The 24,107-nt window shown below is 40.9% G+C and overlaps 4 protein-coding genes across 7 annotated transcripts in view; 2 read left to right on the plus strand and 2 right to left on the minus strand.

Annotated features, from left to right (window-relative positions):
• The window catches only part of slc13a5a (solute carrier family 13 member 5a), a 9,390-nt gene extending 8,411 nt beyond the window's left edge, over nt 1–979 (minus strand). For both annotated transcript variants that reach the window (XM_031874034.1, XM_031874033.1), the window contains exon 1: nt 725–979. In XM_031874034.1, the coding sequence (XP_031729894.1) occupies nt 725–838 (114 nt within the window). In that variant the 5' untranslated portion in view covers nt 839–979. The remainder of the gene's footprint in view (nt 1–724) is intronic.
• A 2,473-nt stretch (nt 980–3,452) lies between these two features.
• Nucleotides 3,453–10,665, plus strand: serpinf2a (serpin peptidase inhibitor, clade F (alpha-2 antiplasmin, pigment epithelium derived factor), member 2a). Its single transcript, XM_031874032.1, has 9 exons — nt 3,453–3,618; nt 5,418–5,483; nt 5,587–5,809; nt 6,361–6,504; nt 6,616–6,658; nt 7,804–7,949; nt 8,311–8,453; nt 8,717–8,921; nt 9,504–10,665. Exons 2-9 carry the CDS (start codon nt 5,433–5,435, stop codon nt 9,974–9,976), a joined length of 1,428 nt encoding a protein of 475 aa, XP_031729892.1. The 5' UTR covers nt 3,453–3,618; nt 5,418–5,432; the 3' UTR covers nt 9,977–10,665.
• A 681-nt stretch (nt 10,666–11,346) lies between these two features.
• On the plus strand, nt 11,347–16,623 carry serpinf1 (serpin peptidase inhibitor, clade F (alpha-2 antiplasmin, pigment epithelium derived factor), member 1). Its single transcript, XM_031874134.1, has 8 exons — nt 11,347–11,447; nt 12,561–12,621; nt 12,713–12,908; nt 13,632–13,787; nt 14,463–14,663; nt 14,792–14,931; nt 15,062–15,272; nt 16,376–16,623. Exons 2-8 carry the CDS (start codon nt 12,562–12,564, stop codon nt 16,621–16,623), a joined length of 1,212 nt encoding a protein of 403 aa, XP_031729994.1. The 5' UTR covers nt 11,347–11,447; nt 12,561.
• Nucleotides 16,624–22,503: 5,880 nt separating this feature from the next.
• Nucleotides 22,504–24,107, minus strand: part of slco2b1 (solute carrier organic anion transporter family, member 2B1) — a 23,601-nt gene continuing 21,997 nt past the window's right edge. For all 3 annotated transcript variants that reach the window (XM_031874162.1, XM_031874161.1, XM_031874160.1), the window contains exons 14-15: nt 23,937–24,057; nt 22,504–23,832 (exon numbers count right to left, since the gene is read on the minus strand). In XM_031874162.1, the coding sequence (XP_031730022.1) occupies nt 23,658–23,832; nt 23,937–24,057 (296 nt within the window). In that variant the 3' untranslated portion in view covers nt 22,504–23,657. The remainder of the gene's footprint in view (nt 23,833–23,936; nt 24,058–24,107) is intronic.

Raw genomic sequence — 24,107 nt, forward strand, 5'->3', positions numbered from 1 at the left:
TCCCTCAGCTCTATATTCCCTCAGCTCTATATTCCCTCAGCTCTATGGTCACTCAGCTCTATCCCAGAAACAAGAAAACACAGCTCAAAGCTAATTATTATGCGGAGACGACGTGTCAGGAAGTGAAAACATGTTAAAACTTGTGACAGAGAACTTTTCAACACTGGAATCTGTTTGTCAATCAGTGACAGAAAGTTGTGAACATAACTGTTAATATATCCAAACAACAACTGGAGGGAAACCAGTAAGCAGAAGCTCTGAACAGCTGTTAGTCTGACCAGTTTAAATGAGTTATCACTCATCAAACTGGTCAATTCAACTGGTGAGACCGTCTTCAATTGGAAAGTTTGAGTTACTTGTACTTTGCTTGAGTATTATCTGCTACGTTCTACTACATCTCAGAGGTAAATGTTGTACTTTTTACTCCATAACTTTAAAACAGATTCAGATTATTAAAAAACGAATATAATCAACTAGTAAATGATGTATTATTATAGAATATATGAAGTCATTAAATATTTGTGATTAACTGGTTAGTTTAGTCAGTAATACACTGCTCAGTTTACAGGAAAGAGGTTTGTGTAACTTCAATTGAAGAGGTGATTTCTGGTCAGTGACCTGGTTAATAAACCGGTCAGTAAACTAGTCAGTGACCTGGTTAATAAACTTGTTAGTGAACTGGTCAGTGAACTGGTCAGTGAACTGGTCAGTGAACTGGTCTCACCGTGGTGCTGATGGCGAGCGGCAGCAGGATGATCGGGCTGCAGACGAGGACGAGGACGCCCCTCAACCTCCAGACCTGCCGCAACATTTTCACCAGCAGAGGAAGAACCGACATGTGATGATGATGATGATGATGATGACGGTTAAATCTGAATGACTGTCAGGGAACAAATGTACCAACGAGACTCTTCTCTTCACTGCTCACACTCTGTCGGCTGCTCTCTCATTTGTGATGCATTTCACTTTCAACACTAAATATTAACTCTATGTGAGTTACCACACACACACTCACACACACTGTGCCCCTGCAGACTTTATCTAAAGTCTCACTCTCAGAGTAAACACAGAAGAGGAAATCAGACCTCCTGTTTACGTCACTTTTTATCTTCCTGCACAAATTCAACAAATCAGCTGAAGTTTGTTCTGAAGCAGCAAATATCTACGAAGACAATAACTCGTTACCTCAAACTCCACCGTCACAGCAGGAGGAGCACAATCACATGCTTTAGAGTTGTATAATAATAAATGAAGAAGATAATAGACTGAATAAAGAGATCAATAGAATGAGGTCCAATCAACGACCTGTTTCAGTCGTCTGCACTTTGTTCTTTCTGTTGTTTTCCTCATTTCTCTCTTTTCTTGGTCAGAACGTTAACGAGAGAAGATTCAATTCTGGTGAACTTAAAGTAAATTAAAGAAAGATGAACTTAATTTTCTCATTGTGTCTCTTGATTCTTCTTCTCCTCATCTTTCCTCTTCTTCTCTCTGAATGTTTCTCTCTCAAAGCTCCTCAGAGACACAGAAGGTTCAGAACGACAGCTGTTAATATTTCAGATAAAAGAAATATCAACATGAAGCGTTTGAATCACAACGAGCCCCATATTATCTATAACACACTACATTACAAAAGATAATAAAAGATACAATTGTATTCTTTCCAAGTGACAATTTTGGGCCAAAAATATTAATATATACTATGCATGACAAATGTACAGTACATAGTACACGTATAATCAAATAGAATCTCATGACATAGGTAGAAAAGAAGCAGGAAAGAAACGTGAAGTGAAGTGGAAACAATTCTACAAATAAATAATTAATACACTTTTACAAAAAGTTGAATTTGTTTCGCTATTTTTCAGAGTTGTAAATTACGAGCAGAGAAATATATAAAGTATTAATAGTAACGGTAGATTCAAGGTGTTTATAATCATGTTATTACATCTTTCTTTAAACTATTCATTTAAAGAAATTATTTTACTTCTTAAATCTGTTAGATTTGCTATATTTTACTGATTTTAAAGCTTTGTATGTTAAAGCGCTTTGAATTGTTTTTGTTCCAGTAATCTGCTTTATTAACAAACTTTCTTTGTATTATTGACTTCATTGTGTTTGTTCCTCGGCAGCATGTTCTCTGAGCTCAGCATCTTCACGATATATTCCAGTTTGTATTGAACTCATCAGAGAGAAGAGTCCAGCTGATCTTTGATGAAGCTTCATTCATTTGATGCTGAGAGTCAAAGCGCGTGTTTCTGTAGTTGATCCTTCAGTTTGAATGCAGTTCTTCAGTTTGTCCTCTGTCGTCTCCCAGTGGACACAACAGCGCTGCGCATGTGATCTCATCAATCTACATCTCTGTGAACAAGACACTTTTCATCAGCTGCTTAACTTTCAGCCTTTTAGACGTTTAGAAAAAAAACAATCAAGTTATGAGTGAAGACATGAAGACACGTGACAGAACGACGCTGAAGTGAAAAGCAACAGAATCGACAAAGTGAAGAAAGACACGTGGTTCAAACCTAAAGCTGTAATAACTGAGAGTTGTTTCTCTGACTCACTGTTTGAGAAAGTGGAACTTTTATCCCCAAATAAAAGATTTTGTAACTTCAAATGTAAACGTTTGTAGAGTCATAATGGTGACGTCCTTGGTATTACATTTCTATGTGCACAGTATGTTGAGCGTGTGTCGTCGTGTTTATTTGAACATCACCCTGGTGAATAAACGTATCTTTAAATGACACCGACATGATTCCCAGTAGGTCTCAGTGAGTCGGGGTGCTGTGGTGGATCCAGGTAAACAGGGGGGGGGGGGGGGGGTTGGTTTTATTACAGAGCTGCATTGTGGGGGGGTAAAGCTGGAACCAAACGGTCACAACAGAACAAATACCCGCCCACTTGCTGTGCTGAATGTATGTGTAGAGCGCCACGAGGGCAGGAAACGGGAGGACGAGTCAGAGCACCAAGCAGCTTCAATCTGAAACACACTGCTGTTTAGTTTAGTTAACTGGGTTATAGTTTAGCTCTCTTGTAGAGTTTTGATTAGCTTAGACTAGTTTAGTTGGGTTTATTCTACTCTTGTTGTTTAGTTTAGATTCATTTAGTCTCATTTAGATTAGCTGAGTTTAGTTTGATTAGTTTAGTTTAGACTACATTAAACTAATCAAACTAAACTGAGGTAGACTAAACCAGTTTCTTTGGCTTTAACATATGATGTGTCGTTCATTGTTGTTTAGTTTAGATTAGTTTAATCATGTTTAGTTTAGCTTAATTTATTTTGTCCTCGTTATTTAGTTAGTAAGTCAAGTTGAGTTCATTTGATCGTATCTAGTACTCAAAGATGCATTCACCAACATTCAACATCTTAATTGCTGAAACCAGCGTTTCTGTTGAAGAGTCTTACATCACTGTGTCTCTTCGTTTTTACATTCTGTAAAGACACAACAGCCACGATCAGTCGGGGTTGATCATTAACCGGCTAACAGGTGGGCGGCAGTTGTTGAGTCCAGCCACTACGCCGCTTAGCCCGGAGCAGGTTGAACACATCGGCCTCTACTCTTATTTGAATCTTCTCATCTTTGGTTTCTCATCGTCTGCCTCGCATCAGACACAAGCCAGGTGAGTTCAGACATCTTTGAATTCATCAAAGGCCTTTTGTGACCGCGTTATCAATCGGCGTCTGGAGAGAAAATGTATCTGCCGATCGGTTTCAGCACTAAAGATAATTTATCGTTTACAGAAAATATAGTCTTGAAGAAAAGATGCTGCTCTATAGATCCACGAATCCAGATTGCGTAGCTGAGCCTTATCTTGTGTGCAGTGTTGGTAGAGTCATAAAGTTCATGTAGTTCAGTGTATTCTCTGTTCTGTGTATTTTGTGTATTGCAGCTCAGCCAAAAAAGATTCTGAAACAGTAACCTTCAGTCTGCTGGTAAACACAGCCGCCGTATCTGCAACCTCCAGTGACTCTAAAGCTACGGGACGGATCCACTGAGAGAAACCACTGCAATGAAAAACAATGTCAGTGTTCCTGACGGCTTTTACTCATTGCAGCGTAGCTCTAAGGATGACGGCGTCAGTCCGTTAATCAAACATTTCAATATAGTGGCAACGACTGGATTTATTGCCATGACGTTCATTGTCCCCAGAGGAAAAGTTGATCCCCAGACTAGCACCACCAAACAGGACAACATTACCGATCACAGTTCATGGCAGGAAACCTCTAAACTCAGCTGAACCTTGAGATGAATGCTAACATACATGCTAACATGCTATGTCCATGACACTGTGTGTTAACTGGCCGTGAGCGACACGCTGTTTCTACTTGTTTCTGTTGGTTGCTTTGAAAATGCAGCGATAGATTAAGGACGATTGATTGGTGAAGTTGAAATGAAGAGTTATCTGAAGCCTCCTCATTTCACTAAAAAACTAAATTAGGTGCCATTATTGCTGCAGGGAGGTCGCCTGAAAGTTTCCTACTTGGTGTCGGTTATATTTACAGCAAATAATATAATATTTTTAAAAAGCGACATACCGACAACAATACCTTCGGTTATCGGCGATACAGAGTGCATCAATAAACGAGACCATCAGAGAGACGTTTGTCTAATTCTGGTGAAACCAGATGAACTCATGCAGGTTCACCAGAACCTCCTTCAGCTCCAGCAGAGACCGGTCCACCGTGGACAGACCCAGATCCTCCAGCAGAGACCAGTCCACCGTGGACAGACCCAGATCCTCCAGCAGAGACCAGTCCACCGTAGACAGACCCAGATCCTCCAGCAGAGACCAGTCCACCGTAGACAGACTCAGATCCTCCAGCAGAGACCGGTCCACTGTGGACAGACCAAGACCTCCTCCTCCTCCAGGAGCAGATCTTCTCCTCTCTGCTGGAGACCCAGGATGTATTGCTGGACCTGCTGGAGGGAAGGGAGGCACGGGAGAACCAGAACCAGGACTGAGAGGGGCAGACTGTCAGACCCTGCTGCAGTAAGATGAGAGGTTTTCTAAAGAGAGTCTGGTGCTCAGAGACACGTCTGATTTTGCAAAAATCAACACGTAATAAAAGTTCCTTGTAGTAACTTTAATCAGATAACTTTAGAGCAGGAATGTGGCCTGGCAGTTGGACAGTTGGACTGAATTTGGACGACTTCATCACTGAATCCCCAAAACTCTCCAGTTGGGAAATACCTCATGTCTACATCATGATTGTCAGAGTATTTTCTGTTCAGGTGGTCATTAGTGCATGTTTTTATGTTTTCTGCAAATTCAATACATCTTGTGTGATTGGCTCTTTGGTTCCATGTTGTGGAAAAAGAGATCTAATAAATCTGTGTTATGGTGATGATATATAATAATTCATAGATGCTATAAAACTGCCCTCCTCGTGGCTGATGATGTCTCTTTGTGTTTTTCAGGCTGGTTGTTTGGAAATGAAGCTGTGTCTTCTTTTGTTGCTTTGTCTCTGCCCTCTGGGACTAACTGTAAGAAGAACCTCAGTCTCGTAAACTACCTTTTGTTTTAGCACTACACAGGAAATGTTAATCCGCTGTTTATCCTGAACCCCGTCTGTCCTCCTGTCTTCAGGAGGAGTTCACTCCGGCTCCTGATGTGGAAGAGGAGACGGAGGAAGAGGTTCGCGGCTGTGGAGGAGGGCGGGTGTTCAGCCCCGAGGACCACAGGGCGATAGGGGGCGCCGTTGAGCGACTGGGTTTACGGCTCCTGGAGAAGCTTCCGGTTGGTCCACAGCAGCCAAACGTCGTCCTATCACCTCTCAGCCTGGCCTTGGCCCTCGCTCAGCTCACCTTAGGTCAGTCTATGTTTAGTTTCATTATATTAACGTCATTTTAGTCCAGTTCGGTAGGACAAAATACTTTTCCATTCGTGTATCGGTTCCAAACAAGCTGTCGTTTGTGTTTCCCTAATCAGACTGAGACCAGACAAAGAGACTCACTTGAAACAAAGGCTAAAGATTTAATCCATAACGGCCAACAGGTCAAAATGTCCTTTTGTCCGCCACTTAATATTATAAGGCCTAAAATAGAGACCAAAATCCTTTCAGATTAATGCTATACTAGCATGCTAACTTGCTAACACGCCCTCTTGTACAGTGGTGGTACAGCTAGCACAAAGAAATCCTGTGTTGTAAGCTACGTGCATATTTCATTGCTTTAATATTTGATCAAATTCAAGCTCAGATAGAGTTATGACGTTTTTTGACCAGTGAACCAGTTTCACTGTGAAACTGTGGGGAACACTGCCTCAGACGAAGTCACTGTTTGCCTTCAGCTCTGTGGGGCTTTGCAGACAGTTTGAGGATCTTTAGAAACAGGTTGTTAAGAATGAATGTTTTTCTCTCAGGTGCTCGCAATGAGACGAAGAAGCTGCTGCTGGAGAGCCTTCATGCTCTAAATCTGCCGTGTTACCATCACGTACTGGGAAGCCTTCTGCATCATTTCAGCAACACATCGTTGGAGTTGGCAGCGCGCATGTACCTGAGGCCAGGTGTGTGGTGATGAGGGTCGAACTGGAGACGGTGTATTAATGACGATTGATGTACCTCTTGTCTTATCCACCTCTAAACTTTTTCTCTGTCTTCTTTCTTTCATCTCTCAGGATTTGAAGTAAAGTTGTCTTTCGTTGAGGACTCTCTGGCCAGGTATCAATCACTACACAATGAATGCAACTTACTTATCATTAAGAGACACACTGCACACATTTGAGATTTACTGAGACAGAAGAAGTTTGCATGTCTCCAGCAGGCGCCAACCTCCGGTTCTGAAAAGTGAAGTCAGAGCTTCATGTGTTAAAGCTGCATTCTCTCTAGTGTCCACCAGGGGGCGACTCCTCTGGTTGTATAGAAGTCTATGAGAAAATGACTCTACTTCTCTCTTGATTTATTACCTCAGTAAACATTGTAAACATGAGTTTATGGTCTCAATCTCTAGTTTCAAGTCTTCTTCAATACAGCATCATGTTCATTTAGTACATTATGGTCCATTTAGAGTCAAACAGACCATAAAGCAGGGGATGCTTTAGGGCAGGGCTACACGGTGATTGACAGGTCTCTACCAGAGACATATATGGCGTCTCTACGTCACTCCTCCTCAGTCCTAATATGGTCACTTCCTGTTTACTGGTTGCAAAAAAGCCAAGATAGCGACAGCGAAATGGCCGAACTCAAGGCTTGAAAACGGCAGTCCACACACCAACATCATGATGACTACGTCCACTTATATATAGTCTTCGGTCTCAATTAATGATGGTTCAGCACAAAGTTTCAGACAACTGAGACAGAGATTGAGGACTAAAAACGGTCTTTACTCAGTGAAGTGGTTAGCAAAAAGTGGGGAACTAGAGACGCAGGCATAAGTGTTAGAGCAGGAAACTGGCCAAACAAGCAGTAAAGATCATTGAATGAGAGCTTCATATACTGGGGAGCTAATGGGGAACAGCTGTGGGAAGGTGGTCACATGATCCTCGGGTTGGAAAGCTCTCTAGTGATGGCTGCTGGTCATGTTGGGAATGGCTTGAACGATAGAAATTGATTAAGTTACCGAAGCTGGAGGAGAAAGGAGAAGAGGGTGAAGAACCAACAGCCACAATGTGACCAGAATCTATCTCACTGTGAGATACTGGAGCATGTTTTCTTAAGATATTGTGAGTTTACAGATGTAAACAGTAATAATGAACCCTTTTCTTACATTTCTATTAATCATTTCTTTCGGTCCTGTTGTCTGAATGTCTCATATTTGCTGCGGAAGTTAAAACAACCGATATGAACAATGTTTGTTTTCTCTTCAGGTACCAATCATCTCCGGTCCCTCTGGTCTCTGTGAAGGAGGTCAACCAATGGGTGGAGAACGCCACCAATGGTCACGTCCCCAACTTCCTGGAAAGTATTCCACATGACGTGGTGCTCATGCTCGCGAACGCCGTGTACTTCAAAGGTAAACCAGTCCACCAAAGGCCACTCAGTGTGGTAATGTTTGTGGTTAAAGTGAAGACTAATCTCCTGACACAAATTCTGCATTCACGTGGACATTGTGGTTATGTGGTTTGCCATTAAAATACTAGGGTGTCCAAACTCTGATATTCAAAGGGGGTGCAAATTGCTGCATCGTATATTGGAGATCATGTTTTACATGCCACCCTAATACCACTAGCCTAGACACCCTTGATGGTGGCTCCAATGCTCATCATGAAGTATTACTTAAGTTCTTAAAATGCAAAGTCAGAGCCAGGTGTCTAATGAATTCAGGTTGTCAAAAAACTGATTGACCCCGAATGGTTCCTTCTTGTGTTTGTCAGGTGAATGGCAGACACGTTTTGACCCCCTGGTGACCTCTAAAGGAATATTCTACCTGGACAACCAGAACTCCGTCTCGGTGGACATGATGAAGTCTGCTCAGTACCCTCTACGCCTGCTGGACGATCCAGAACTAGAAGCTCAGGTAACGTACCGGCAATCATGGTTCCGTCAGTGATGGGGCCGATACTGTCCATTGTAATAGAGAGCTGCAGAGAATTCAGAAATAAGCCAATTTTAGTTAACTTCTTGTTTTCCCATCTGGAAGCCAATTCGTTTTCTGAAGATGTTTTTGGTTAAATGTCTGTAAGGTCTGTCTAGTCGCCCCCTGGTGGACACTAGAGAGAATGCAGCTTTAACACATGAAGCTTTGAAGAACTTTTCAAAAGAAAGTCCTCTCTCATCCAGGTTGCCAGTTTTCCTTTCAAAGGAAACACCAGCTTCTTAATCGTCATGCCGTTGCCCGGCACAGGAAACGTGTCATCTGTGCTCCCCAAACTGAACATCTCGGACCTTTACAGACGTTTACCTCAGGAGAAAACTATGCAGGTCAACTTACCCAAGGTGAAGCTACAGTACCGCCAGGAGCTCGAGGAGGCGCTGACGAACATGGGTAAGAATATCAGCTTCACACAACGTATCCTCGTACAATGGTTCGTATGATATCCGACAAAAAGTTGCTCCCCATTTTTCATGCGTTTTTCTACAAATACCTGCAACACGTGTCAATTTCCGCTCGTTATATGTATACAGTCTTTTCAAAATAAACTTCTGTCTTCACAGGAAACTCAGTTGCTTGGTTTAAGCAACAAGACTACTTAGTTAGGTTCAACAAAAGATGGTGAAATACTTAGTTAGGTTTAATAAAAGATCGGCTGTTGCTTGGACCCGTCCACCTCCGCTCCTGCCTGCCTCCTGCCTGTGTTTTTTTTGGTTTTTGTACTTCCTCGTTCATGATTACATGGATAACATACGAAAACATTCCGTGGGATATCTACGAATTGCGGTGCATTCTTTTTTCGTAGGTATAGTTACGAACGCTGGATGATACCAGTCTGCGTAATAAGACTGAAGGGAACGTCTGGAAGAAGTAACATAGATATCTGGACTCATTATCCGACCTGAATGTGTTCTGTATCTGTGTGGTATGCTGATGCCTGAACACACTTTCTCTTTCTCCGGTTCTTTCCATCAGGCCTCGGATCTCTGTTTTCGGGTCCGGACCTTTCTGGGATTTCCGACCGGCCTCTGAAGGTGACGGGCGTTCGCCACGCCAGCACCATAGAACTCAGCGAGGAAGGCGTGGAAGCGTCCGCCACCACAGTTGTGACCTCCACGCGTTCCATCTCCCTGTTTTCCATCAACTCCCCCTTCTTCTTCGCCCTCGTCGATGACGCCTCCATGACCCCATTATTCATGGGCGTGGTCACAAACCCCGCCCCCGACGACGACCCCATGCTCAACGACGACCCCGGCCGCAACGGCACCATGAGCGACCAGCCTCTGATGGACGATGTCGGGAAAAGAGACATAGACAGCGAGCGCGGCCACAGGTCATGCAGTGAGACAGAGGCGGTGGAGGGTGGCGGCGTGCAGTCGTGTGGCGCCCCCGATGGCGGGAGGCAGCCGCTGCAGAACATGAACGGACTGGACGGGAAGACAGAGTAACAAGGAGAAGAAAACCTGCTCCCTACCAGACGACTCTGCAGCTGCCTGAAGCTTTACATCTTCACAAATAATTTGGACATTTTTGGAAAATATGCTTGAGATCGAGATGAGAACTTTGACGCCACGTCTCTCAGATCAATGTGAAGCTACAGCCAGGAGACGGTTAGCTTAGCTTAGCATAAAGACAGAGGGAAATCGCTAGCCTTGCTCTATCTAAAGGTAACACAATCCTATCAGCACCTCTAAAGCTCACATAAGCCCGTTAGCTTATGCTAAACTAACCTTATGCTAAGCTAAGCTAACTTTCTGATAAGATAAGATAAAACTTTATTTTTTAAAGATTAAATAAAAATAAAAATATAGAGTTTATCAGAGGTGATATTTACACTATTGACTAATACGTCTGATGGAAGAAGCTTCATATTTGCCAAACATGAAAATGGCGTCAATTCTCTCGTCTGCAAGAAAGCGAAGAAGCGTATTTATAAATTTAAATTGTTTTCTGTGCTGCAGAGGATGAACAGCTCGGCTTGGTGTCGCTCAAAATGAATTTGTTGAAAAAACACAAATACACTGCAAATATAGTGATTAGTGTTGAGTTTTAGATGAAACAATCAACGATTTGAAAATATGTTTCGTCAAATTTGTCAGGTTTCTGATGTGATAAAAATCTTAAAATGCAACGATTAAATGATGTGAATAATAAACATTTTAGGCCTCGCAATGTATTTCAGGACAGGCGCTGCACACACACACACACACACACACACACACACACACACACACAAAGAAACACAAAACTGTTTTATAGATAGAAGATTATTTACATCAACTATTAGTATTATGATGTTAAAAGTCTTTTTTAACATCATAATGTTTCATCTGAAATGGTTTTAATTTGATATTCAGTCACGTAAAAAATAATGACACAACACGTGTTTTTTGTGCGTTGGATTTGTCTGCAGGAAGTTAACCCTTTCAGTGATTCACTTGGAGAAGAGGAAACCAGCTTTGCTTCTCTCCAGATGTGCAGGTTCTTTCCCGGCTGGTTTCTGAGGTTCTAAGAGCACCAAGAATCCTTTAGAACGTTCAAGGAGTTGTTTTGGGTTCTTGTGGTTCCAGGGAGTTCTGAAGAGGTTCCAGGGGTTCTTGAGGTCTGTAGGTCCTGAACCAGCAGGATGTTTTTTTTACTTTACTTTAATTTAAAGTTATAAAACACCTAGGATTATAAATGAATACATGATCAATCTAAATACTGCAACGTGGGATTAAAGATGATCACGAGCATCATGACGGTCAGTTCAGAAGAAGAGCGCATGAGCAGCTTCAGTCTGTGGTGCTCTGTTGGCAGCAGCGGGGACGCGCGCCGCTGCGGTGAAGAACCAGTGCGCGTGTCCGCGGCAAAAGTACCGTCTCATTTGCAGCGACAGAGACTCTCAACGACGAGGAACTGTCCCGGAGCCGAGGAGAGGTGAGTGCGCTTTGTCGCTCATTTTATGCGCTTTTTACGCACAACTTTTCACTTTCTGACGTCACGACAGCAGTTTGCTCTCCTCGCGCCGATAAGAGAAAAATAATAAAGTGGTGCATGATGACGGAATGCTGCAGAAAAAGAGTCCGAAATGAAGCAGAAATAAATGTTTGATGAATTCAACATTTTATACATAAAGAAGAAAACGCAGCTCCAGTCCTTCATGATAAATATATAAATATATATATATTTATTATATTGAAGATGTTTCTTTCTCCATTTCGCTTCAGCTTTTCCATCTCAGCTGTGCAAACAAACTGAACCTTATATAACACTTCTGATTCTACACGGTTCACTCAATAGATTCTGTTTTTAGTGTCTTATAATAGATTATGAATTATGTGACGTTAGTTATCTGGAATCGTCTTCCTTCTTATTATTAGGTTGAAGTCATAAAGGTGCAGCCGGAGTTCTGGGTTTGTCTGCAGGTTATTTGAGGTCGTAAAGACTTTTGTGCCAAGAACATTTCTGCACTTCTGTGGAATCATATTCCACAGAAGTGATTTCAGAAAAGTTGAGGAGCAGCCAATGAGGAAACATTCCTGTGAGTTTCAGAGACGAGTTCATGCAAGAAAATATGTTTGTGCCGCGTCAGCTGTTCGTCTTCAGGCTGCTGCAGGACTCTGCAGGACTCTGCAGGACTCCATGGGGCCTGTTCACACTTTAAACTCTTCAAGATGAAGAGAAGCAACACACTTTAAATGATAGAAGTTGAATCTTGTGTGTGCTACATGTTGCATCAAGTCCACATAGTTTAACGGGTCCGATCGCTGCATAAGATACAAATTAGATTTTCATCTTTTAAATAACCGGAATGTTTCTGACAACTTGAAGGTCCAAAACCCCAAAGTTGAAATATTTAAAACTCAAATTCGGTTCTATTCACATCGTTGCTTTCGCCGCGCAAAAGATAGTTTCTCAGATACAACTCAGGTGTCGTACCAGCAATTCCCTCACTGAACTTAAGAATTAGCAGTTGTTACTCCATTACTGGTGGGACATATATGAAAACTCTTCATCAACATGTCTTCATGTGTGTGTTTCATCTTCCAGGATGAAGCAAACCACTTTCCTGCTGGTGTTTGGAGTCGTCCTGAGCGTCTGTCAGGCTCAGGTACCACATTTACACCCGTCATCATGTTTTATACGCTACAGGGTGTTGTTCTTTTGGCTCAATAAAAAGCAGCTTTGTTGATCTCTTCCAGTCGGACACGGGAGGCGAGGAGCCGGGCGGAGAAGAAGAACATGTGGAGCTCTTCACCACGCCGGCGACTAAGATGGCCGCCGCCACCTCAGACTTCGGCTACAACCTGTTCCGCGCTCTGGCGAGCCGAGAGGCCGCGACCAACGTCTTCCTGGCCCCCATCAGTGTGTCTGCGGCACTGACGCAGCTCTCCATGGGTGACGACACAAACACACAACAAACTAAAACCAAACTGGTGCTTTGGCTTTGACCGTCACGGTGTGTACGGGCTCGTCGGCCAAACTGGTCAAAATTAAGTTTTATTTGCACCGTCATCAGGTCGTCACAGGTGTCACATGATCTGTTCGTTGACAGAAACCAAGTTAATCATTTATTTTTATAATAACTGGACATTCCACTTCTGTGCCTGATAGCTAGCAACATTTATCCAGCTAAACTGGACGCCTAAAGGCAGTATTTAACCTTAAAAAGCTGTTTCTCTTAAACACATATTGAAGGTTAGAGTACTGCACCGAGAGGAGTACCTGCAGAAAGGTGCAGGAACACTACTCTGGACAGGTATGGGTAAATATATCTGGTAACTAACATCTTCACATTCTCAGTCAAAACATTCTTTAAATAAGCTCATAATCATGGGATGATAATGTTGATAATGTCTGCTGGATGTGCTAATATGTTAGCCATAACACTTTTGCAACAAAATAATGCCAGAGGAAGTTTTTCCACATGTTGTAACCTCTTAAGTGGCCAAAATTCTTGCGGCTTAAATAGTAACATTCATTATTTAACAGTAATATTTACACATTAGACCCGATTCCTCAGTCTGAGCCTGAGACAGGAAACAGACAGAAAAGGTTGCCATGGAAGACAATATGCCTGAATCTTTCCAGAATATATCATCTCACATATCTGTCTCCCAGGAGGATCTGAGCATGCTCAAAGGCAGCTGTTCAGGGCTCTGAGATACCACACCCTGCAGGACCCTCAGCTCCACAACACCCTCAAAGACCTGCTGGTCTCCGTCAAGATGCCTGGAAAAGGCCTGAGCACTGCCGCACGCATCTACATGGCACGACGTGAGTTCATGCAGGGGGTTGACTTCTTTTCAAACCGAAAAAACAGTCTCACATTTACTTTATCTACAGCCGATTCATGAAGAATCATGGGAACGTTTTGATGCAAACTACAAAATAGAAATGTTCAGCTTTTGTCAGAGAGCCAAATATTTTTGTTGGAGGGCCAGATTTGGCCAGATTGATGTTTATTCTCATAATTGTGCTGACTGTTCTGATGTTGTCTGCGTGAGAGCTGCTCCAGCTCAGAAAAACCTGATTTGGGTTGGTGTGTTTGTTCTACATAACTGGAAGGTTGTCGGTGTGAATGCTTAATATATGAGCTGTATCCTTTAATATATGATTTTTCTCCAATATTCCCTAAAGTATGGAATGACAAATTTCAACATCAGAAAAGAAAGCATGATGACTGACAAATTAAAACTTTAATTAGTTTGTTTGTGTCCCCGTTCCTGGGGTCCATTTAAAAAAAGATCAACATTTTAATTCAATGTTTATGATATTATTAATCTTTTTCACACAAAAGTTTTGCTCCACTATGTCTTAGAGAAAATACAGTCTTCAGTCAAATTAATCTTTATTGACTCATTATTTTGCCTCACCTGCAAAATCAACCTTTTTTTTCTTGATAAGAATGTTAATTTGTCAAGGTCTGAACTTTAAACCGTCTGTTTTCAGGACGTCTGAAGCAGGACTTCTTTGCGCTGGTGGAGCAGCAGTATGGAGTTCGTCCTAAGGCACTGCTAGGAGGGAACAAAGATGTGAAAGAAATCAATGACTGGGTATCTCGGGAGACCGGCGGGAAGGTACAGCACCTCTTGGACAAGTCCCTCCCCCAAAACTCTGGAGTGAACACTGTGAGCGCCGCCTACTTCAAAGGTAGGTCAAATGTCACCAAATCCTCTAACTGTCAAACAACAAATAAAAGCTGCGCTAGCTAGTGGATTTGTTCGAATGTTTAGGTTCCAGATGAGTATGCATGAACACAGTTTTCTCTCTGTAAACAGGGAAGTGGGAGACTCGGTTCGGTCAGAGTGGAGCAATGGAGAACTTCCAGGTGGACGGCGGGGTACCTGTCCGCATTCCAATGATGCAACAGGACAACTACCCTGTGAAGATGGGTGTTGACCCAGATTTGAGCTGCACGGTGAGTATTTTTTACTTGGAAGTGACCTTTAAACTGCATGGAAATGTACTAAGATTGGTTTAAACTTTGTTAACCAAGAAGTACGTCGGCCCACTTTCTGAGAAGACTCCTGAACGTTTTTTTTCTCCAGATCGCTCAGATCCAGATGCAGAACGATGTCAGCATGTTCGTCTTCCTACCCGACGACGTGACCTCCAACACGACCCTGCTGGAGGAGAGTCTGACCGCCGAGTTTGTCCAGGACCTCTCCATGACGCTCCACCCGGCCCAGGTGTCCCTCTCTCTGCCCATCCTGAGGCTCAGCTACTCCACAGACCTGCTGCCGCTGCTCAGCGACCTGGGTGAGTCCAAGTCTGACACTTAGCCTTTTATGGGGATTTACAACAAATACAAATAGAGAACAAGTTGCACAAATATATTATGTTTCGTGTTTGTATCTGTTTATATTCTAGTAAGATTTCTACATTTACAGTCTGGTTGCTGAAAATAGTCCCCAACAAATGCACTATTTCCTTCTGTTTGTTTGATAAAAACTACAGTGACCAGCAGTTTTAAGAGACAACTTATCTGTATGTGTTTTTAAAGAGTTAAGTCTTCAGTAGGAACCAAAGGGCTCGGAGCTGAGAAACTCAGACTGGAAGTCAGACAGTATTGAGAAACGGAACGTGTCTTGAATCTGCACATAGGATTTGTTGACTATAAGAAAAATATCTGATCTTTTAACTTAAGTCGACTCGAATGAGGAGCATTGTTAAATAGAAAAAGGAAATGGGGATGCAACCAACAATTAGTTTCATTATCAGTTAATCTGGCAATTATTTCTCCAATATATTTATTAGTTGTTTAGTCTGTTTTATGACAAACGAATACTGAAAAAGTGCTTGTTGCAGTTTTTCCTTCCTTCTTCAAATGTCTCATTTTCGTCCAATCCTCAAAAATATTAAATTTACAAATGTAAAACAAAGAAAAGCAACATATATAGTGTATAACATATTTGGCATTTGCTTGAAAAATTACCTGAAACAAATAATCACTTATTAAAAGAGATGCTGATTAATTTTTAGCTGATGGAATTATCGCTGCAGCTTTAAAATAAAGTTAAATATCATCTGCAAATGGGGTAACAAATGATGCAACACTTGTTCACTGTGATGGCTTTATATGACAGGAAGTGATGTCATTGATTGTCTACCAATGGATAATATTTTTTAACTCTTTCTACATCTTTTCTCGCCAAATCTTCCTTCACCCGTTTTTCCTCCATTACTCATCTTCCTCCTCCTTCTATTCTTTTCATCGTCTTCCTCCTCGCCTTCCACCTCTTCACCCTTCTCGTTCTTTTTCCTTCCTAATCTTCCTTTTTCTTCGCCTCCTACTATTGTTCCTCTATCCTGTCCTCTTCCTCCTCATCCTCCTCTTCCCCATTTCTATCCCCCCCCTGTAGGTCTCTCTGAATGGCTAGCGAACACGGACCTGGAGAAGATCTCAAATCAGCGCATGATGCTCGGCAGTGTCAATCACAAGGTCGCCATGGAGACGGCGCCCGAGGGGAACCTTTACCCCGACACCGCCTCAGCGACTCACCTGTCCTACCGAGTGGACCGGCCCTTCCTCTACCTGATCCGTGACGAAGCGTCAGGGGCGCTGCTCTTCATCGGCAGGGTGGTCAACCCCAAGGACCTGACGATATAACATACACACACACACAACTGTACTTCTATCTTTGTGAGAACACTCATTGATATAATGCATTCTCTAGTCCCTTAAACATCACAAATTAATGTCTGACCCGAACCCTGAATTTAACCTAATACAAACCTGAACCTTAAAATCAAGTCTGAACCTCCAAACAGGCGTCTGAAGTGAGGACCTACCAAAATGTCCTCACTCTAACTGTCTAAAACCTGGTCCTCACAATGATAGATGTACAAGTATGCTCCCGCATACCTGTACTTCTGTCTTTGTGAAGACACTCATGAATACCCATTACCCTAACCATAATCTAAACCTAATTAGTCTGAATCCTCAAGCCTTTGAAGTGAAGTCCGGTCAAAATGTCCTCACTTTCCAAAGAAGTCCTCACTCTGAAGATCTAAAGCTTGGTCCTCACAATGCTAAATATACACGTACTCTCACACACACACACACACACACACACACACACACGCTCTTAGCAGGTCCTAGGAGGGATTTCAGGTGTTTGCTTTGCATTTCTGGTGGCAGATATTTGCGAGTATATTTGATTATTGTTTTTTTTCTTTTCACGATGAAACATGCGTGATCAGGATACTTAAACACACCGACAAAACTCTGAGCTCGCCAAAGGATTGCTTTTTGTTAAAGAAATCAAATACTGTCATTTGTGTAAAAAGAAATAAACGACAATGAAATGAAACACTGTCTCTGGTTGGTTGGGTCTATTGCTTCATTTTATAATCCTCCGAGCAAACTTTAGTTTTTTAGTTTCATTTTAGCTTTTTCATTCTGTCCCAGATTGTCTTAGAGGAACCTTCATGAACTCTGCAGGACAGAAGTTGTTTTCAGAGTCATACCTTTGTGCAAATGCCAAACATAGTGTCACATACATGTGAAGGAGGCGGATGTCAGGAGAGTTTCTGCTTGTACAGAGTGAAGAATAGACGATTGGAAGAAGTTATTTAACGTCTTGCTGAATCATGCTGTATAAATGTCAAATCTTTTGTTTAACAAATGGTTTTATTCATCAGAACACACAATGAGTCAAATATTATAGTGTAATAAACTCTGCAGCCAGCAGGGGCTGCAAGAACACTTTTTATTTTTCATACACTATTACATACACTGATGCTTTGTTACGTAACTCCTGAAGAAGACGATCTGAAGTTTTGTGTCAGTAGTGAAAATGTTTCAGTACAGAATCAAAATGACTTCTTTTGATTTACTTTAAACTGTAATTGAGAGGAACTACCAATCAGACCAGATACACCTGAAGGAAAAGCACAAAATTATTAAACAGATAAAAACCTTCATCCAGAATAATCCCAAATATAGAAATAATAAACCCATTAAATCTGTCGAAAAATCAAAAAATAAACAATAGAGTTTTCTGTAAACGCTTTCAGCTGCTCAGTTCAGTCTGATCGTTTCTCCACATGTGAAACTCATCACGTGACTCTTCTCCCACATTCCCCAAAACACTTTCTGCAGAGGATTTTTTGGAACAAAGTTTGTTTTGCAGGTCGACACTGAAGCCAAAGAGATGTTTAATACTTACTGAATACAAATACAATCTTCTTCTTCACAAAATAGGACAAACTTCTCGAATAAATCCTGAACTCAAAACAAGAAAATTATCAATTAAGCAAACTAGAATTATGACCAAGACTCTGGGATTAAGGTTTATGTACGTCAAAGTGTGTGTGTGTGTGTGTGTGTGTGTGTTTGGTGAACACATGTGGTTGTGATTTTCCACACAGTCAGAAGATTCCTGAGGTTTCTGAAACGCTGCCCAGAAGAAAGTGAGCTGACGCAAAGAGACGAAGAGTTGGAATCTCCGACTTAGAAAAAATAGGAACATAAATCCTCTTTATGTCGACTGTAATGCTTTTACTCAGTCGTGGAGGAAGTATTCAGATCCTTTATTTGAATAAACTCCAGTACATCCAGAACTCTGCTGCTCACCTGCTCACCCACACCCGCTCCCGTGACCACATCACCCCTGTTCCCCAGAACCTCCACTGGCTCCCCGTCCCACAACGGATCCAATACAAAATCGTTCTCTTCACTCATAAAGCCCTCCACAATCAGGCCCCCCCTACCTCACCGACCTGCTCCACCACCACACTCCATCCCGTCGGCTCCGCTCCTCTGATGCCAACCACTTCCACTCAGGACCAAGCACTGGACATGGACAGAGCCTTCTCCATATCTGCCCCCTCCCTCTGGAACTCTCTCCCCAAACACATCCGAGACTGCACTGACCTCTCCACATTCAAATCACAGATCAAAACCCACCTGTTCAAAACTGCTTTTAATGTGTGACCGATATTGTGTATTTTATGTTTTTAGTGTATTGCTTTTATATATAATGATTTTAATGTAAAGTGTCTTTGAGTACTCTGAAAAGCGCTATATAAATAAAATGTATTATTACTATTATTATTATTATTAATAAAGGTACACGTTCTAAAACACTTTCATCTGCTAATAAACAACAGAAGATAATCTGCTATGTGGTGGGATGAACTACCAACAGGATCAAGAACCAGAACTTAGTTTTTATAAGCTGCCAAACCCAAAAAGTGAAGACACAGGTTACAATAAGTTACGGAAGAACATTGAGGATCCTGACTCTCCGTATGTCTGATGTTATCTATTCAGCAAATATTTGGTGCAAATGTCAGTTTTATGATGGATATATTTCTGTAAGTTGTGCAGGCTGTTCTCATCCAGCAGTCGTAGCTATACCTATAAAATGTAAACTCACGGAAACACTTCGTATGTAATCCACGTAATCATGAAGCAGGAAGTGTAACCACCGCTAATAAGTGCCATAGTTATTTTAACGCAAACCACGATCTTTTCTAAACCTAACTAAGTATTTCACCATCTTTTCATAAACATAACCAATTTATTTTTCTTGTGAAGACGGAAGTTTATTTTGAAAAGACTGTATTCATGTAACGATAGGAAATTGACACGTGTTGCTGAACTTTTGTAAGAAAACACACGATAAATCAGAAAGCCATCCCGTATTATGTCAGCAAGTTCCTTAGCTAACTACCGCAGGTTGCTAACATGTCACTAGCATTAGCTATTGAAAGTATATCAAATTAATTAAAAAGACCAGCTGCAAATATTCACACTTAAGAAGAAGGAACCATGAAATGTTGAGACATTATTATCAAAAGGATTTTCCACCAATTTTCTGTCATCGGACGAATTGTTCAAATTGTATAAACTTATGCTTTGTTTGTAAAAATCTTGTAAAAAGTACAACAGCTACCTCTGAGATGAAGTGGAGGAGAAGTAGAAAATACTTACATGTATACTAAAGTACTGGAGTTACATCCCACCACTGTACGTGATGTATGCTATATATTATTTATTATAGAGTATATTTACATGTGTTTAATGCTGCTCAGTTTTTTGAATGCAAACACACCTCAGTGTTCACAAGAGGGAGACAAACACTCAGCAAGACCAGTTCTTCATCCCAGTTCAACCTCTGCAGCTATTTTCACTTTAAATATACAAATTATATCTTCAAACTTTTTATGTCTTTGAAACGTAAAAAACACAAACAACCCAAACGGACAGAGAGACCTATTTGTGCTCTTTTTGTGTATGTATAAATATGTATAAATACATTTATTAACAAAATTAATTAAGGAATAAATTAGAACAACATATTATTGCAGAATAACATCACTATAAAATATACAGATTATTTTAAAAGAATGAACGATATGGTCATGGAGTAAATCCTGCTCTCTGATTGGCTACACCTGCTCTCTTTCTCTCTATATAAAACAATTCTTTATATAGCAGTTAACAAAGTTACGAAGCATTACACCTGTAGTGTCAACATCCACATTTTTTTAACGTTCAATATTACATGTTTAAACTGAAAACATTAAATAAACACAAAGCCGAATCTCACCTCATTTATTTTCCGTTGAGTCATAAAAACATGTTTCACAGTTCTTTACAGGGAAAATGCAGATAAATGGGCTCAAAAAGTTACAAAATGAAATATTGGTAAGAGACACAGTTTAGTTTACTTTATTTTGCACAATTTAATCAAATAATATCAAAGTGCAGAAGGAGGCATACAATAATAATGTTTAACATTTCACAATATCATAGACAACATAAAGTATTTAATCAAGATATAGGATTCATATTAACAATACATGATCACTTATAATCTGTTCTTAGAGTTTACTTCACTGTCAGAAGGAGAAATTATTGTCATTTATTTACGACTTATTTCAGTGAAGAAGCTTTTAGTTTGATAACTGCGGAGGAAAAGTTGAGAAGAGAAAAATAAAAACCTTCATCGTCTTTGTGACCGTCTTCCTGGTTTCTGTTTTATTTCAGCAGCAGACTTCCTCACGTCTTCATGACGAAACAGACCTTTAGACTGAAACTCCGGCTTCCTGTCTGTGTAACAAGTGTTATTTATAAAAAATGATGAAATGAGTCGCTGATCGTTTCTTTTCCCTAAACCTTAAAATGTTAGACTTATAGAACCATGTGATTGTAGAGAGCATTATTTGAGACTTGACGTTGTATAAAATGACCTGCTGTGACCTCGAGGATAATCCAGCATCATGAAACTTGACAACCACAAACTAGAGACTGAGGGCATTCAGAGGATGTAAACCGACACTAAGGAGGTTTCTTTTAACAGTTGACACAACAGAAGTGCAAAAAAACACAATTCTTACAGTAATCAGAGAAACTAAATCACAGCATCACTTTATCTGTGGTGTTTTCTTAAGGTCTTTGTGTCTTAAGGTGGTATTTAGGAGGTATTTTTGATCATCTTTTTATTAAATTATTTTGCACCAAAATCAGTGTAACAAATGTTATCAACCCAAAAATTGCAAAATTGTTGCAAGAACTTATGAGACATAATAGAGGATGGCAATGGCCATCAAATACTTCGATCATAATGTTCTTATACACTCTAAACGTTCAACTTTGGATTTTTAACAAAGTAAAATCACCACATGAATACAAAGAGGTCTTAACTTCCAGTCCAAGTTGAGTCGCAGGTCATTTATTTTCTGTCAAGTCGAGTTTTCAGTCATCAAAACACAAAGTTTGTTTCAGATTCATGAGCAGAACAACTCAAACTGATCTCCAGGTTCTTCTGCGTTATCTTTGATCCGAGGTATCTGAGGCTGTTTCTACCAACGACAACTGAAAGCTGCCGTCTGGACTTGTCTGTGTGTGTGTGTGTGTGTGTGTGTGTGTGTGTGTGTGTGGAGATCATCAGAAATGTTGGATTTGGAGAGTGTGCTCTAATGTCACGTTAACATGAACAATCTGGAAACATCTGATTTAAATCGGATTAAATGAACACTGTGTGCAGTTTAACAATAAGTGTCCTTAATACTGATATAATATTAATAATACTCATACTTAACAAGGTGAAGAGCACAAAGAAACAATTATTGTCCATTAATGTCATTTATCACAGAATATGACGCATGTCTTTAATAGTTTGGAGAATCAGAATCTAGAAGCAGCAGAAAACCAGTTATCAAAAACCAGAACCAGAACCAGAACCACTTCAGACTGAAGTCCAGAGAGAAAAGCTCACAGAACAAGAGTCGCATCACATTTTATTTAACCAGTTTGCTAACTCAAACATTAAAAAAGTACGTCTATATTGAAAACCTCTCCTCCAACACACAAATATTTTAATAAGCAACACAAAGAGCCGCAATGTAGAAAAAGATTTATTTGTCTTTTGTTTTGCCGAGATGTTCTCTACTGTACAACAACCTTTTATAAAAAAAATAAAATAATCTTTCATGAAGTATAAACATAAAACATAGAAACAAAAAGCATCAACACAAATATTTACAAAACTAAAACAACGAACATTAAACAAATTAACTTCAAGAAAATGTGAAGACAAAAAAATGTTTACATGAGAAGATGGAATTTATTGAGAATAAAGTCAGATTTATGTTAAAAGGTCTGTTAGGATAAAATAAAAACAAACAACTCATTATGTGGAAATTAATCTATTAAAGTCTGTTTTTATATATTTTCTTTGCTTAAAAAAAATGTGATTTTCAAAGTAAAAGCCTTGTTTTAATATATATGTACAATATGAGACCAATTCTATACATTACTATTTCTGCTACAACTGGGAAACTTTTTCTGAAAACTCCAAAACTCCAAATTAAACCCAGATTTAATAGATGTGCTGTTTTGAGAGTGCATGTTGACTTCAACATGGGAATCTTTCCCCAGATTAGCTTTAAGCTACATGCTAACCTGACGATGACAATGGTAACATGCTAATGTTTAGCAGCTATAATCTTTACCATGTTCCCCATCAGCGTGTTAGCATGCTAACAGTCGCTAATGACGTGATGTCTTCAGTTCTGCAGGTTTTTGGTCATAAACCAAAGTGTTTAAACACATTAAGATGTTGATCGGCTAGTGGCGCCAGATGAAAAGTCAGAGGATCACCAAAGTCAGTAGGGTCATCCTCTGAGAACCATGAATGTTTTTACGAAATTGGGTGCCAACCCATTAAGTACATGCTCAAATTTTTCCCTGGATAATAAAAACATTGGTAGTGTAGGACAATTGAATGTTTGGCCAGATGGTGGCGCTAGACGGAGAGTCAGAGGAGCACCAAAGTCAGTAGGGTTCATCCTGAGAACCACGGATGTCTGAAAAACGTTTCATGGACATCCATCCAGTAGTTGTTGAGATAATTCAATCTGGCCAGACGTTGCTATCTCTTCAGTTTCCTTTGAGCGACATCTAGTGGCCTTTGGAAGAACTGCAGCTCATTAAACATCAGCACGGATTCACTTTAAAAGTTGTTCAGGCATCAAATATAAAAATAGTCTTTAATAAGTATTTATTGAGTGTAAAATAACACAATGTGAGATAATTCTGGTCCTTTACATGAGAGGAAGACTCCACACACTTGGTGACTTTGTTCCACGTTGCGGTCCGGGCGTCTATAAGAGTTCTTCGTCCTCTTGTCTTCAGGTCTTCAGGTCCTCCGCTCCTTTCTCTTTAGACAAAGAGCTCACCAGCTCATAGCCTCCTTTCCCCGCCGGCTGTGGTTCCTGGCGTCTGACCCTCCGGCGTAGGACCACCACTGTCAGCAGGAAGCAGAGCAGACCCCCGCACACGAAGACCACCTGCAGACCCAGAAATCTGCACACACACACACACACACACATAAATAAAGGTATGAACTGGTGAGCGGGGGTCTCGGGGCGTTCATAGTTAAAAGTTGAATCCAGTTTAGAAGGACCCACCTCTGTCTGAAGCGGTCCAGGTTGTAATATTGACAGGAAGTCCGCTTGCCGCACTTTTCGCCCCACAGGATGCAGGTGGTGTCGATGACGCTGCCGTACAATACCGGGCCGGGCATGAAGGCTGCACACACACACACACACACACACACACACACACACACACACACACAC

Source organism: Anarrhichthys ocellatus, unplaced genomic scaffold, assembly GCF_004355925.1.
Source record: "Anarrhichthys ocellatus isolate YVR2014 unplaced genomic scaffold, GSC_Weel_1.0 scaffold78, whole genome shotgun sequence".
In the NCBI taxonomy this organism is placed as follows: domain Eukaryota; kingdom Metazoa; phylum Chordata; class Actinopteri; order Perciformes; family Anarhichadidae; genus Anarrhichthys; species Anarrhichthys ocellatus.

Bases quoted from the DNA above. Each gene is read 5' to 3' on its own strand.
- serpinf1 (XM_031874134.1), top strand. From the start codon at position 12,562: ATGAAGCAAACCACTTTCCTGCTGGTGTTTGGAGTCGTCCTGAGCGTC. The intron at 12,622-12,712 runs GTACCACATTTA...GATCTCTTCCAG, and splicing joins TGAGCGTCTGTCAGGCTCAG to TCGGACACGGGAGGCGAGGA. The intron at 12,909-13,631 runs GTGACGACACAA...TCTGTCTCCCAG, and splicing joins ACTGACGCAGCTCTCCATGG to GAGGATCTGAGCATGCTCAA.
- serpinf2a (XM_031874032.1), top strand. From the start codon at position 5,433: ATGAAGCTGTGTCTTCTTTTGTTGCTTTGTCTCTGCCCTCTGGGACTA. The intron at 6,505-6,615 runs GTGTGTGGTGAT...TTCATCTCTCAG, and splicing joins GCGCATGTACCTGAGGCCAG to GATTTGAAGTAAAGTTGTCT. The intron at 6,659-7,803 runs GTATCAATCACT...TTTTCTCTTCAG, and splicing joins GTTGAGGACTCTCTGGCCAG to GTACCAATCATCTCCGGTCC.